Genomic DNA, 16,367 nt, shown 5'->3' with positions numbered 1-16,367 from the left:
GGCACATTTTTGGGGTAGAGACATGGAGATTTCCTTTGTGCTGTGCCAGCTTGGGCATGTTTGATGAAATATGAACCTGAAGTGGGAACAATTCCATTCCCAAGCACTAACCTCACTCACCTTGATGAGCAAAAAACTTTTAAATAAAAGACACTGTCTGCATTTAGCTTACTGGACATTACTGGAGCTCCAGTAATGTCCAGTAAGCTAAAATGATGTAAGCAGAATAAGCAAAAACAAAAAAAAATTGCATAACATAACTATTTAAATAATGTAGAAAATAATGAACGCTCTATCCTTCAGTATTAGTGCATCTGAAATCATTCTTTGGCCCTATAATATAATAACCTCATATGGGTTATTTCCTCATTGCCCCACAAAATCTCTCTTATTGACCTCAGCAGAACTAGTGAACCCAGAACCCAGAAAGATAATCCTGGCACCCTTTGAAGTTCATCCAGACGGAAAAGAAATTTTAAAAATGGGCAGCTCCCAAATTGTGTCATTCAACCCTAAAACAGCAAAGATTTTCTGTATAGCGTGAGACCATAAGCTGTCAGAAGAATAAAGATTGAGAGTGAGAGATGGGCCATGGAGGAGGTGATGTAATGGCCTTTGAACTAAGCTTAAGAGATAAACCATTGTGCTGCAAATTGAAAGTTAAAGAAAAGAGTCAGCTGGAGGGTGGAGCTGTGATATATGTATCTCCTATGAGCAATGTGGTCTATGTGCGGGCTGTGAGTATCTTCAAGTTAATTTAATCCTTAATAGACCATCAACTGTTTGATCATGTGTGAATTCATTCCTGTTGTGCAGACACAGAACTGCATCCTTTGTAATGTTGCAAAAATGTTGGATCTACATTCAGAGAAAGAACATAAATTTATTTGACACCTTTCAGGACAGTACAAAGCACTACACAACCAAACAAGTAATTTTGTTATAGAGAGGTGCGTCTATCTGTAAACCACATCTAGTTTTGACTTGACAGTACCAGGATGCAAAGACAGAATTAAGTAGAGCACACACAAAAGGCAACTTTTTGTCACACTAAGGATATGTTCATTGATCTATCCTTGACTCCCCTCCTATTTCTCAGCTACAGGCTAACCCCCGGCGATAACATCCAAATTCACATCAGTTTTCACATGTATGCAGACACCACTCGGGTCTATCTCAGCATCATCGCCTTGCAACCCCTCAACTGCCTCTCTTATGTCACACTGCTTGCCCAACATCTAAAAATAGATGAGCAGAGATTTCCTGTAACCACGTCTTGAGAAGACAAAGCCATTGAGTTTTGCCCATGCCGTAAATTCTATACTCTGACCACCATTTCCAACCCTGGTAACTGTCTGAAGCTGAGCAAAATGGATTGTAACCTCAGTTTTGTGTTTGACCTAAGTTGCTTTTCCAGCTACATATCCCTATCATCACCAAGAAGGCTAATTTCTGCCACTCTAACATCGCTCGACTCCGACATTCCCAAAGCTCATCTGTTGCTGAAACCTACATTCATACTTTGTTCCCTCTAGATTTGTCTACTTCATTGCTCTCCTAGCCACCCTCCCATCTTCACCCGACACAAACTTCTATCCATCCAAGCTCCTGCTGCCTGTATCTTAATTTGCTCCAAATCTCATCCATCCATTATCCCAGTGCTTAGAGACATTGACTGACTTCCTGTCCAACAGCACCTAAATTTTACATTTTTAAAAATTCATTAATGGGATTTGGGCGTCGCTGGCTAGGCCAGCATTGATTGCCCATCCCTAGTTGCCCTTGAGAAGATGGTGGTGAGCTACCTTCTTGAACTGCTGCAGTCCAGGTGGTGTAGGTATACCCTCAGTGCAGTTAAAGGAGGGAGTTCCAGGATTTTGATCCAGCGACATTGAAAAACAGCGATAAATTTCCAAGTCAGGATGGTAGGTGGCTTGGAGTGAACTTCCAGGTGGTGGTATTCCCATCTATCTGCTGCCCTTTTCCTTCTAGATGGTGGTGGTCGTGGGTTTGGAAGGTGCTGCCTGAGGAGCCTTGGTGAGTTCCTGCTGTGCATCTTGCAGATGGTACACACTGGTGCAACTGTGCGTCAGTGGTGGAGGGAGTGAATGTTTGTGGAAGAGGTGCCAATTAAGTGGGCTGCTTTGTCCTGGATGGTCAAGATTCTTAAGTATTGTTAGAGCTGTACTCATCCAGGCAAGTGGAGGGTATTCCACTACATTCCTGACTTGTGCCTTGTAGCTGGTGGACAGGCTTTGGGGAGTCAGGAGATGAGTTATTCGCTGCAGGTTTCCTAGCCTCTGACCTACTCTTGTAGCCAGAGTATTTGTATGGCTAGTCTAGTTCAGTTTCTGGTCAATGATAGCCTCAGGATGTCGGTAGTGGATATCACTCTTTTTAAGCATCTTGGGACATTTTCTACATTACATGCGCTATGAGTGTTGTTGCAACGGCCAGTTGTAAAGAAAGCCTATTAATGTTTGTATTCAAAGGCATTTTATGAGGAAATTAAGCCCTGTGGATGCTGCTGACCCTTCAAAATCAGTACTCCATCTTCTGCCTCATTCTTATCCCTAAAGTTCAAGAGAGTCGGGGGGCAGAGGTGAGTATGGTGGCCATTACCAAGGAGAAGGTGCTAGGAAAACTGAAAGGTCTGAAGGTGGATAAATCACCTGGACCAGATGGATTACACGCCAGAGTTCTGAAGGAGATAGCTGAAAAGATAGTGGAGGCGTTAGTGGTGATCTTTAAGGAATCACTGGAGTCAGGGAGGGTCCCAGAGGACTGGAAAATCGCTAATGTAACCACCCTGTTTAAGAAGGGAGTGAGGCAAAAGATGGGAAATTACAGGCCAATTAGCCTGACCTCGGTCGTTGGTAAGATTTTAGAGTCCATTATTAAGGATGAGATTTCAGAATACTTGGAAGTGCATGGTAAAATAGGGCAAAGTCAGCATAGTTTCATCAAGGGGAGGTCATGCCTGACAAATCTGTTAGAATTCTTTGAGGAGGTAACGAGTAGGTTAGACAAAGGAGAGCCAATGGATGTTATCTACTTGGACTTCCAGAAAGCCTTTGACAAGGTACCGCACAGGAGGCTGCTCAGTAAGGTAAGAGCCCATGGTGTCAGAGGCAAGGTACTAGCATGGATAGAAGATTGGCTGTCTGGCAGGAGGCAGAGAGTGGGGATAACGGTATTCTTCTCAAGATGGCGGCCGGTGACTAGTGGAGTTCCACAGGGGTCAGTGTTGGGACCACAACTTTTCACTTTATACATTAATGATCTAGATGAAGGAACTGAGGGCATCCTGGCTAAGTTTGCATATGATACAAAGATAGGTGGAGGGACAGGTAGTTTTGAGGAGGCGGGGAGGCTGCAGAAGGATTTGGACAGTTTAGGAGAATGGGCAAAGAAGTGGCAGATGGAATACAACGTGGACAAGTGTGAGGTCATGCACTTTGGTAGGAAGAATAGAAGCATAGACTATTTTCTAAATGGGGAGAGAATTCAGAAATCTAGAGTGCAAAGAGACTTGGGAGTCCTAGTCCAGGATTCTCTTAAGGTTAACTTGCAGGTTGAGTCAGTAGTTAGGAAGGCAAATGCAATGTTGTTATTTATTTATAAAGGACTAGAATATAAAAGCAGGGATGTGCTGCTGAGGCTTTATAAGGCTCTGATCAGACCACATTTAGAATATTGTGAGCAATTTTGGGCCCCGTATCTCAGGAATGATGTTCTGGCCCTGGAGAGGGTCCAGAGGAAGTTCACGAGAACGATCCCAGAAATGAAAGGCTTAACGTATGAGGAAAGTTTGAGTACTCTAGGTCTATAGTAGATGGAGTTTAGAAGGATGAGGGGGGGATCTGATTGAAACTTACAGAATACTGAAAGGCCTGGATAGAGTGGACGTGGGGAAGATGTTTCCATTAGTAGGAGAGACTAGGAGCCGAGGGCACAGCTTCAGAGTAAAGGAAAGACCTTTTGAAACAGAGATGAGGAGAAACTTCTTTAGCCAGAGAGTGGTGAATCTATGGAATTCATTGCCACAGAAGGCTGTGGAGGCCAGGTCATTGAGTGTATTTAAGACCGAGATAGATAGGTTCTTGATTGGTAAGGGGATCAAAGGTTATGGGGAGAAGGCGGGAGAATGGGGATGAGAAACTTATCAGCCATGATTGAATGGCAGAGCAGACTCGATGGGTCGAATGGCCTAATTTCTGCTCCAATTTTTATGGTCTAAATAATGGGTGCAATGTACCTGCTGCTTCACACTATAAATATGATTGATGATGGCCAGTGTAGAGTTGAATGTCCTTCTACCCTGCACCCTAAAGACTTCTTCATAACTTCTGAAAAGGGTAGATGTGGAATATTATTAGAACCGACATATTTGGACATTTCAGGTGAAGTTTTTTTAATTTACTTTAAGGACCTGTGACCAATCAGTCAGATTGGACATGTTGATGCAACATATGGTGATTAGCATGATACGTGGTAGAGGATGTGATTAATATGATATGTACCAGGTGGTCTGTACAACCTTGCAACTCTGAGGACCAGCACTTATCTCCCCATTAATCCCACCATCTCCTACTCATATACTGTGAAAGGCTTCTACTGGGATAGCTTATCATCTGCTTCACCTTCTGTCCTCCTATTTTATGGTCATTTGGCTTCTAAAACCTTATTAACATGTAAATTAATAAAAGAGGATGAATTGCCACATGGTGTGACATTCATTGGTTTGAATTTCTTCAGTAACTCACATTTGCACAGAAGGCCCACAACTCACATTTGAAAGTGCACCCCATGTATTGCGTTCGTTTCCATATGGAAAATGATGATACATGCCCTTGCATTACCTTGGTGCTCTTTTTCCTGACATGAAACTTCTTGTTGTTTTCCTGTCAGGGCCTTATAGTCTTAAGTCCTTCTGTGGAATCTTCTGCTTTGCCCTTGTTATCTGAGGCTGGCTGTTGTCCAATTCCAGCATGTTCAGCCTACATTTTAAGAGTGCTGCCCACGAGTATCCATGTAATGTTCACTGAAACCGGCTTTTGGCATCTCTGACATTTTTATCAAGCATTATGCATAGCATGGCTGGGCAAGCAAAATATTTGAGATTTTATCTTAATCAAGTGTCAATGTAGTTGTTTGGGAATTATGAGGATAGCATTAGTACAGATGTAATGTTTCCTGGTTACCTTTTGCCCTGCTAGCAAATTCATGTTGAACAGAAACTTCAGCAGAAATATTGCATGCAACATTTTAATTTGAGCCTATTTATTTCTACAAGGCATTAAGCTTTAAGATATGACAAAAGTTACACTTAGGAAATTGGAAGTTAGCATATTTAACACTGTGATCCCAGAAAAAGAGTAGAGAGGAAACAGTGGACTACAGGCCACTTTCCTGACATCAGTTGTTGGGAAAATTGCTGGAATCTCTTAACAATGAATGCACTTAGAAAAATCATAGTACAGGTAGAGTACCTCAATTCTGGCTACCCGAAAACCGGGCATGTTTATAATGTTCCATGCATCAATTTTAATTGAGTGAAGTTTTAGAAAAGTCGCTTCCCTGGACAATTCAGCCACAATTCGGCCAGGCATTACATTGGCACGGTGTAGCTCCAGATGAGTTACCGGCTTCACCATTTCGCGCACTGCTCTATCCCATGCTTCAGACAACCCTTGACCTCATCCAACCCGCTTGACCCAAACCGCCCACAGCCCAAACTACTCAACCTGAAATCCTGCAGTATCTGAAATTTGGCACGGTCTGAGCCCCAAAGGCGCTGGATTTGAGGTACTGTACCTTTATGATCAGACAGAGACAACTTGGCTCAACAGAAATCATGTTTGGCAAATTTATCAGAGCATTTCGAGGATGTAACTAGTTGGTTGAATAGAAGTAAACCAGTGGATAAATTCCAAAAGGCACTTGATAAGGTGCCACACAAAATGTTACTATACAAGGTAAGAGCTCATGGAGTTCAGGTTAATGTATTAGAATGGATTGAGAATTGGTTAACAGACAGGATGCAGAAAGTAAGGATAAATGGGGCACTTTCAAGTTGGCAGGCTGTGACTAGTGAAGCACCTCAAGGATCAGAGCTGGGGCCTCAGCTATTTGCAATACATATTGATGACTTAGGCTGGAATTTTCCGTGCCCGTTGTTGTCGGTATCATGATGGGTGTGAGCAAATAATGTGGTGGGAAGGCCAAAAATTGGTTTCATGACAGTGTGAAACCAGGTTGTGCTCATCCCCTCTGCCCATCAATGGCGGGCCATCTTTCCCGCTGTCGGATGTTGGGAACTTCATTTTAATACATCCACATATCACTTTAAGCCTTGCCCGCTGGAATCACCCCCAACCCCCCCCACCCCACATAAAATTTGCCACCTACGTTAGTGCCATTGCAGAGCACATCTTGACAAGTGTGATGTGCAGAAGTCCGGGCCTTTCTCACATCGCAGACATCTGAGGAACAGAAGAAGCTGGAGCCCTACAGCTACCGGAGCCTGGAGGAACACGTGCATCGTATGCTGAGTGGATTTATGTGAATGTGGCTCTGCCGTGAAGCAGCTCACAGAAGGTGGAAGATCACCGTTGAAGGTCTGCTTCAGGACGTCAGTCTCTTGGCCTTGGTTTGCTACGTCGAGAGGGGGGAAGAAGAAGGTCCAGTGTGAGTGGGAGAGGAAGGTGTACCACACTGGTGGGAGAGGAAGGTCTAAGTTTGACTGGGAGAGGAAGGTGTACTGGGGTGGGGTGAGGTTGGGAGGGGGGAGGGAGTACGGGGGAGGTGGGTATTACAGGGGAGACTACGACAACTGAGGTGTAAAGGGGGGGAGGATTAAGGGAAGGAGTTCAGAGATGGAAGGTGTTCGGCGAGGGGAAGGACTTTGTGTGGAGGAAGCAGTTCGGAAGGTGGCAGGACTTAAGGGGGTGGAGGGAGTAAAGAGGAGGGATATCCAGGTGAATGAGCAAGGGAGCGGTCTTTGGAGTCAATAGCTGCCTCCTAGGGAGTGAACTGAGGGTAGGTGTGGTATGAGGGAATGGTGAGAATGACTGAGGGCAGAGTAAGCCGGTAGGGTGGGAGGTGAGGGTTCGACGACAGCGGTAGAAGGAACAGGAAGGATGGTTGGTGGGGACTCGGAGGCAGACATGGACCCTGGGGGTGGGAGGGAGAGGTCGGGAAGGTCAATGTGAATGGGAGGAGGATTCTCAGGAAGGAAGGAAACGTGTAGGTTCACCTGGATATCCCAGGAACAAAAGGGTTCTGGCTTGTAGGTGAGGATGGGGAGGTGGAAAGTGTTGCCAGGGGGGTCAACAGTGATGGCAGAAAGGGCATGGGTGACTTGGGGAGAGGAAAGGACCAGGGAGCTAAGGACAAACTTCACCAGTATCATTTTGTAAAATCAGAAGAGAGAATGGAGATCTGAGGCCTTGGCGGCCCCGGCTTGCTTTGGTTGTCCACCTGTGGGCTGGCTGCTCCCTCTGCAATGACAGAGAACAAGGTTGAGGGGGTCACAGGAAAAGCAGACTCGGAGGGAGAGGATAGCCTCTGAGATTCCTGAGTGAATTACCCAATGATGTCTAGTTGCCGCTTTCCTTCCCTTCGGGTGCCTGAGGGCCCGGCCAGACTCCTTGAGGGGAAGGAGTACCTGGAGGGATGTCAAGGGGCCCCATTTCCCACTGCAGGAACTCACCCATGGCTACCACAATGGAGTGCAGGTCTGCGCACAATTCCACATTCTGCTGGACCAGGGTCTCCATGGCGTCCTTCCCATGGAGACCTCCATACGTGTGGGCCACACTCCTCTGACTCGAATGCCACTCTGTTGAGGGCTTCCAACAGCTCTGCGTGACGTTCCCTCACCTTCTGCTGATTCTCCACAATGAGTTGGAAGGCCTAATCCAGAGGCTCACCATTTAACTTGGACCACAGGCGCCTCTTCCCTAGCAATCTTCTGAGTCCTGGGAAGCTCAGTTGACCCTGCCTCCTCCTGCTGCGGATACATGTCTGTGCAGTGACCAACAGATTGTGAACCTGTTAAAAACAAAAAAACAATAATCTGTTGGTGACATCTTTTGATGATCTGCTTCTATCACTGCTTGTTTGTCCCTACAACCACACCAACCCCCTCCTCTTCTCTCTCTCTCTCTCTCTCTCCGCACCCCCCCCCCCCCCCCACACACACACACACACACACACACACACACACACACACCTTAAACCAGCTTATATTTCAACTCTTTCTTGGACTCGAACTCAAGTTCTGTCGAAGGGTCATGAGGACTCGAAATGTCAACTCTTTTCTTCTCTGCCGATGCTGCCAGACCTGCTGAGTTTTTCCAGGTAATTCTGTTTTTGATTGTGAACCTGAGCCTGGTCTAGATCTAGATCCTGCCAAGGTGTGTGTCTCTGCACTGGTGGAGGGTGTGGGTAAGCTCTGTGACGAGTATTCCAGGCTGCTTATTTCCAGCTCTTCAATGGAGGAGGTGTCCTCTTGGCTGAAGGTGAGGACGTGGATGTAGCTGAGGGACTGGCTGGCTGAGGGTGTTGGCCACTTGGCAGAGCTCCCTGTGAACCAATGTGGAGATGATTAGTGCATTGCAGCAGAATCAAAAGCAGAAGAGAGAGCACTCACAGTTACGTTGAGAGTGGGATGATGTGGCGCAAGATCCCCACGTGGGTGTTCACCACCAACCTCACCATCACTGCAGGCACGGTCCACATCCTCACCAATCAGCCCAATGGCACTCTCCTCAAAGTGAGCAAGGCCTCTAATGTGGGCCACTCTACGCTCCCCACCCCCCCACCCCTGTCTGGCACCTCTCCCTGCTGTTGTGAGCCAGCTTCTCCTTCATGAAAACAGTTGGGGGGAGTGAGCAGGATGTATGGCACTTCGTGGAATGTTTTGTGTGGTGAGCGGAGCCATGGTCAGGATAAGGACACAAGCTCAAGAGGTTATGAGCCTGATGGCGATGTGAGGGTATGTGTGAGAGTTAGTGGTGTTGTCCCTTGAGGTGTGAGATCCTTGTGGATGTGTGATAGGTTTGTGAGTGTGAGTTAAGAGTGATGAGTGGAGTGACTTACCCTGGTGGAATGGAGGAGATCATTCATCCTTTTTCTGCGCTGGGTGGCTCTCCTGTTTTGCAGGGTGTTGGCGCTAACCGCTCAAAGGGTTGTGAACCTTGTCTACCCTAGAGGTTTATGGATCATTGAATATCTTTCAGGCTGAGGTAAGTAGATGTTCTCTCAGGAAATCAAGGGATAGAAGGAGTGGGTTGGAGAGTGGAGTTGAGGCTCAGGACTATGATCAGTCAGGATCATATTGAATGAGAGAGCAAGCTCGACGAGGCATATGGTCTACTCCTGATCCTATTCTCAATGTTCTTATGGGTAATTTTAACCTAATCCAAACAGCTATGTCAGTGGAAAGTAACATTGGGCAGAGTATAAAATGGGCAACTGATGTGATCCTGTTGTTAGCCTGCTGGGTGGATTAGATTAAATGATGATGGGAGGGGGTTTGGGGGCAGGGTCAGTTGTTGCTGATCTCCTCCCTTCCAGTTTGCTGGAATACATTGACCCATGCTGAGGTAGAGTGCAATTTCCCAGTATCTTTGGCTACATGACTGTATTTACTGTATGAACTTTGATGCTCAGTGTGAACCACAGCAAGCACCATAGGCAAGCCTGGTCCTGCCCTTGAATGGGTGGCCACACATTCCCATCCAACAAGAGTACAGTAATCAGAAGCAGTACTTCTGGCTGATTTTACTCCTTTCTTAACCTGGGATACTGAAGCCAATTGCAAAATCCCTACCACACCCACATTTTCCTGGCCCTCAGTCATCCGTAGTAGCCTTACCCTCTTCCCCAATAGCAGATTCAACAGGCAACCCTGTTGCTTTAAGGCTGGACATTTACTGCTTGAGTTTCTGAACCAAGGCAGAAGTTACTTTAAACACTAATTGCCTCCAATTGTATTCATCTACTCTCTTTGCAGATCAGGTACCGAAGGGACATCGACACCGAGGCAGCTGCTCAGCGAGTAAGAACAATTGGAACTAACACGACTGCAAGAATCAGAGACCTTAAACCCCATACACGATATTTTGTGGAAGTCAGGGCCTACAACAAAGCAGGAGCTGGCCCTTCTAGTCAACAAGTTGCAATCACTACAAGAAAAGCACGTATGTATCACTTTAGTGATGTGAGATTTCAGAATCACTTGTTGTAAAGATGTGGCTGTCAATTATTGGACTATTTATCATCTGAAATTCTGCTGTGCCAGTTTGGCTGAAGGATGAGCATTCTCATCTCCAAATCAGAAGGTTGGGTATTCAAGCTCCATACCAGGCCATCAACTCATAATTCCAGCAGGCAGTACTGTGGGAGTGCTGCACTGTTAAGTGCTGTCAATCAGATGAAATCTTATACAATGGCCACATCTTCCTGTTTAGTTCTATATTAAAGATTCCATGGTGCAAGTTAAACAATTATCAGGGAGTTGCTCTAGTGCCTTGGGCCAACATCCTTTCCTTGATGGCATCACCAACAAAGCAGATTAACACCTTGCTGTTGATTGTGAAATGACTCTTCGTGGCTACTGCACATGTGTAGAGACACTGTCCTGGAAAATTCTCTGTGAAGCCTGAGAGATTTCAATGATAAGGTGCTTTATAGTTGCAAATATTTGTTTATTTTAAAATTACCAACTTCTGAGGCCCTTCTAATCTGAAGGGTACTGTTATGTTTCTCCAATTTTTTATATATTTATACACCTGGAGCTTCGCAGAGATGACACGTGTTTCTAAGTGTACAGCAGGTTTATTCGCAAAATATCCCTGCAATCACAAAATGTCTGCACTCATGCTTACAGCTCACCTTCTATGTCTTTCTGTTTACTTCAGCTCCGAGTCAACACCCAGGCCTAACCATTCAAGCAGAGTGAGCATAGATCAGTTACCGCACTCGCATAATCGAACACAGAATAATCGAACAATTAAATACTACAGGTACATGAAAAGCTGCTCAATTCCTCCATTCCCATCCAGGTGTACTTCCCGACAGAAGTATTGCCCAGTGATCAGGAGTTGGAAGTCTTGCTGATTTTTCCATCTGAAGATGCTGAAGCCAATTTTAGCGCCCCTCTGCTGCCCCATCCCAACCACACCTGCCCAGCCAACTCTAACACGCATGCCCCCATCAAGCTCTCCCCCCTCCGACCCCTCAGCTGAACTTACTAAACAGACCAAAGAGGCTGAGATTCTAACAGGGTTCTTCCTTGAGCTTCATTTGTTTGGCTTTCCCTGAGTAATCTTCCTGAATTAAGGGTGAAGTCTTTCACAACACTGCAACTTAGTTAGAAACAAGAAGAGGCAGCAACCCAATTTGTGACATTCTTCACAGTCTTCCGATAGCTCATTCAGCATCCTCCATATGTAAAGCAATGGCAATAGGTTATTGAACAATGCAGGGTGCCAGAAGCAAGTGTAATGTTATCTTCATCCAAGTCCTCTATGAATTTTCCAGCGCTAACAAATGATCAGGAAGTAGGGAACTCTAATCCCTTTAACTGAGCCCAGCCCCTTCCTCCCATCAAACTATCTGGAGGATACTGTTGTTGAGGCAGTAACCCATTCTGAGAGTATTAGCAGAACCAAAAAGAAATGCAAAAATAACATGGCAAAGAGTTCACGCTGCAGGAGAGACCATGGAGACCCAATTGAACAGCCGGCAAAATTGGACACAGGGATCACGATATATTTGTATTGCCTGCTCATGTGAATGATCTCTCCATGTGGCCAGCACTAATCTCAATGTTGATTGGCTAGGCGCATCAGCAGAGGGCTAATATTCTCTGGAGTCTCTCCCCTCATGACGATCAGGTTGTGCAGCATGCAGCAGACAGCTACAAATCCTGACACCCACTCTGCCGAGTACTACAGAGCTCCTGCAGAGAGGCCCACACAGTGGATGCATTGTTTCAGCATGCTAGTGGTCTGTTCTACTGCATTTTGTGTGGCTTCCATTCTATGCGTACTGTGCATGTGTGTGTGTAGGTTGGACCTGCATCAGCCATGGAGTCATCAACCAGTCTTCAAGCATATAGTTCATGCCTCCCACTTGTAACCTTTAGTATGCCATTGTGGCTAAATTCAGCTGGAATGGATTGCCATTGAACAAAGGCACCGTGACTGCTGCCAGGTTATCAGGCATTGACCTGCATAAGTAGCTGCCTATGGCCACACACCAGCTGAGCTTTGAGGGTATTGGAGAGCAGAGTTGGCTTGTAGAGCCCATAAAGTGATTCATACAGTAGGTGGAACCCTGCACGTGGCAAGGCTTAATCCTTGCAAAGCTGAGAGTTTATTTCATTACTTATCTCTGCCGAGACAGAAGGAAATAGAGTTAGCTCGCTTTGAACAGAGAACTTCAGTGATCTCTCTTAAGCAGCAGTGGATAGCAATCTGTGAAGTTGCAAAATCTTCAGTTCCAGCCTAGAAAGAGCTAGACACATAGAGAACAGTACAAGCTGTTAGAAGAGGGAGGAGGAGTAGAGGAAGACCTCCCAGCAGGAGGGCATATCTGGTCCAGGATCTTGAGGGAGCAATTCTCCTAGCTAAACCTCAATGAGGGACAATGTGAGAGATGTCAGTGCTTCAATAAGGATGCTATCCATGAAATCTGCCACTCGTTGCAGCCACAAATGTAACTTTATACCAGGGTAAGGATGGTATTATTACAGTCACCTTCAAACAATGTCGTTCTTGCCCTGGTATAAAGTTACATTTGTGGTTGCAACGAGTGGCAGATTTCATGCATGGCATCCTTACTAAAGCATAGACGTCTCTCACATTGTCCCTCACTGAGGCTTTGGTAGGAGAATTGCTCCCTCAAGACCCTAGACAGATATGTCCTCCTACTGCGAGCTCTTCTCCTCCTCCCTCTCCTAGCAATTTGTCCTGCTCAGTGTGACCTCTGCTCGTTCTCCCAGTCCTGCTGTATTCCAGGAGGAAGGCTTACTAGTGCACCTAAATCTGGGAGCAACAGGTTTATACAGAAGCTTTATAGCTAGCTGAAAGTCCTTCAGCAAGTTCCATACCACTCCCCATAGAATTTGGCAACTTGAAACCACCAAAGAAAGCACCAAACAGTGGTAGAATTGTAGGAAGAAGCAGAAGAAATCAACTAGCAACAAACCCGTAAGCAATTGATGGTTCCTCAAAATAATGCCAGTGGAGGCTTCTTCCTGGTGCTGATTGTGTGTTGAACTGTGTGAGATTGAGCGAGGAAGCTGGCTGGAGTAAAATAATGCCAGTGGAGGCTTCTTCCTGGTGCTGATTGTGTGTTGAACTGTGTGAGATTGAGCGAGGAAGCTGGCTGGAGTAAAATAATGCCAGTGGAGGCTTCTTCCTGGTGCTGATTGTGTGTTGAACTGTGTGAGATTGAGCGAGGAAGCTGGCTGGAGTAAAATAATGCCAGTGGAGGCTTCTTCCTGGTGCTGATTGTGTGTTGAACTGTGTGAGATTGAGCGAGGAAGCTGGCTGGAGTAAAATAATGCCAGTGGAGGCTTCTTCCTGGTGCTGATTGTGTGTTGAACTGTGTGAGATTGAGCGAGGAAGCTGGCTGGAGTAAAATAATGCCAGTGGAGGCTTCTTCCTGGTGCTGATTGTGTGTTGAACTGTGTGAGATTGAGCGAGGAAGCTGGCTGGAGTAAAATAATGCCAGTGGAGGCTTCTTCCTGGTGCTGATTGTGTGTTGAACTGTGTGAGATTGAGCGAGGAAGCTGGCTGGAGTAAAATAATGCCAGTGGAGGCTTCTTCCTGGTGCTGATTGTGTGTTGAACTGTGTGAGATTGAGCGAGGAAGCTGGCTGGAGTAAAATAATGCCAGTGGAGGCTTCTTCCTGGTGCTGATTGTGTGTTGAACTGTGTGAGATTGAGCGAGGAAGCTGGCTGGAGTAAAATAATGCCAGTGGAGGCTTCTTCCTGGTGCTGATTGTGTGTTGAACTGTGTGAGATTGAGCGAGGAAGCTGGCTGGAGTATTGAGCTCCAAAATGGCATCAATCGGTGTTGTACACAAATTAACATCATGACCTGCCTGCTCAGCATACTACTGGCAAACATTCACTGTGCTCACATTAGTGCTTCCACCAGAATGGCTTCGGGTGTGATTTACCTCATAGGAGCACGTACATGCCACTGCAGACACCATTTTGGTGTGCTAAGGACAATTGTGCCCGAATAATGAGCATAACTGGGTCTAATTTTTCACCCCACACTTAGAGTGCAAGAGTCTCTGGTAGTCTGTATTGTTGCAGGAGAATAAACTTTACACTCCCTGTTGATGTTTGTTCGATTGCCTGAAAATTCCCAAATATCTTCCCATTGCTGTTCAGTATCCTTTCAGTTTTAAAATTGATCACATCTGCTGACAATTCAATTGAAAAGTTGAGTTGAAGATATCTCAGGAAAACCCAGTCCACCTGTAGTTGTTTTTCTTCTTCCAAAGTTACTTGTCAATTATCCACCATTGATCTGAATTTTATTGAATTATTTTCCAGCTCCCAGTAAGCCTCCAAGAATAATCGACACCACAATGCTTGGTACCTACTTCAGAATTTCCTGGGAAGCAGTCAAGCCATTGGACAATGAGTCAAATGTCGAAGGCTACAAGGTATGTTGCAAATAGAGTAAATGTGGAAAAAAATGAACCAAACTCTAGACATCCCATTATCCTTTTTCAGTGTTTCCCTTTTCTCAGTTATCTGCCAGAATTCTCATCGGACAAAGTTTTGAGGGAAGGATCACCTTGCTGGCCTGCTCACTGTTATCACTCCCCCTGGGCTGGCATAAATCAGCTTCATAGCCTGAAAGATCCCAAGCAGTGTGCGTCATTTTTGTAATACTTACTTTCATTCTCATGCCACAGGGATTGCTGTACCATGCATCAAAGACCAGGACCCAGAAGCACCAATTACAATTGTCCATTCGTGTTCCTTTCTATAGTGGGTGATGATAGAGGCCTTTTTTTGCATAGGAGGAAACAAAAGGGACTGGAAAAGCTGCTGGAATTTATCATTGTTGATTTACCAGGATACCAAACAGAACATTAAAGCAATCACTGCCCTGAAATGTGCACTCCCCTGCATCATTATTCCCACATTTCCCCTCTCTCATCTAAAGGTACTTCCTGCTGCTAGGGTGAGCTGTCATATAGCTTGTGATCTCCCTCTGAGAATGGCTTTAATTGGAAGTGCAGGCTCAGTGAATTTAACCTTTAAATTACTGATTTTACAGCAATTCTGTGCAATTCCAGCAGAATCCTTGCATTAGGACTTGCGAAGGGTCCCCCAGCGCATCTTCTGGGATACATCCAGAAAACAAGATCTGGGCCTTTATAAAATATTCTAAAGGGGATGCAGGAGCAGAGGGACCTGGGTGTATACGTGCATAAATCATTGAAGGTGACAGGACAGGTTGAGAGAGCTGTTAGTAAAGCATACAGTACCTTGGGCTTTTTCAATAGGGACATAGAATGCAAAAGCAAGGAAGTAACTTTAAATTGTACAAAACACTGTTTGGACTCAACTGGAGTATCATGTCCAGTTCTGGGCACCAGAATTTAAGAAAGATGTGAAGGTATTACAGAGGATGTAGGAAAGATTCACGAGGATGGTTCCAGGGATGAGGAACTTCAGTCACGTAGATAGATTGGAGAAACTGGGGCTGTTTTCTTTAGAGAAGAGAAGGTTGAGAGGAGATTTTATGGAGGTCTTCAAAATCATGAGGGATCTGGACAGAGTAGATAGGGAGAAACTTCCCATTGGTGGAAGGATCAAGAACCAAAGGGCACAGATTTAAAGTAATTGTTAAAACAAGTGATAGAGACACCAGGAAACACCTTATACCCAGCGAGTTGTTAGGATCTGGAATGCACTGCCTGAAAGTGTGGTGGGGGCAGGTTCAATTGAGGTGTTCAAAAGGGAACTGGATCATTATTCGAAAAGGAAGAATGTGCCAAGTGACAGGGAAGAGGCGCGGGAATGACACTTGGTAAAATGCTATATTAATGCATCCAAGGATACAATAAAATATAATTTAAATAACTGCGAAGTTTAGTACATCTTGTTATTCAGCAGCTACTTTTAAAATGTGACTGAGCCTGATCTCCCCTATTAGCAAATGTTACACAAGGCTGAAGTTAAGATACAGATATGCCAGAATTGCTTGCCAAACCAAATTGAATCAATAATAGTTTATTTTAAATGGCTATTCAGGTGATACCACAAAGCAACAAATTATAAATGTCTGAGTATTGGTCAGATAGTTGTGGAATGCCTGGTG

General features: G+C 45.3%; 1 protein-coding gene across 4 annotated transcripts in view; it reads left to right on the top strand.

Annotated features, from left to right (window-relative positions):
- cntn1b (contactin 1b) overlaps nt 1-16,367 on the top strand; it is an 836,554-nt gene that overhangs the window by 727,559 nt on the left and 92,628 nt on the right. For all 4 annotated transcript variants that reach the window (XM_041216323.1, XM_041216321.1, XM_041216322.1 and 1 more), the window contains 2 exons: nt 10,022-10,208; nt 14,585-14,697. In XM_041216323.1, the coding sequence (XP_041072257.1) occupies nt 10,022-10,208; nt 14,585-14,697 (300 nt within the window). The remainder of the gene's footprint in view (nt 1-10,021; nt 10,209-14,584; nt 14,698-16,367) is intronic.

This window comes from Carcharodon carcharias, chromosome 21 (genome assembly GCF_017639515.1).
Source record: "Carcharodon carcharias isolate sCarCar2 chromosome 21, sCarCar2.pri, whole genome shotgun sequence".
Lineage (NCBI taxonomy): Eukaryota > Metazoa > Chordata > Chondrichthyes > Lamniformes > Lamnidae > Carcharodon > Carcharodon carcharias.
The sequence above is the reverse complement of the archived record's forward strand: the minus strand, read 5'-3'. Positions and strand labels throughout refer to the sequence as shown.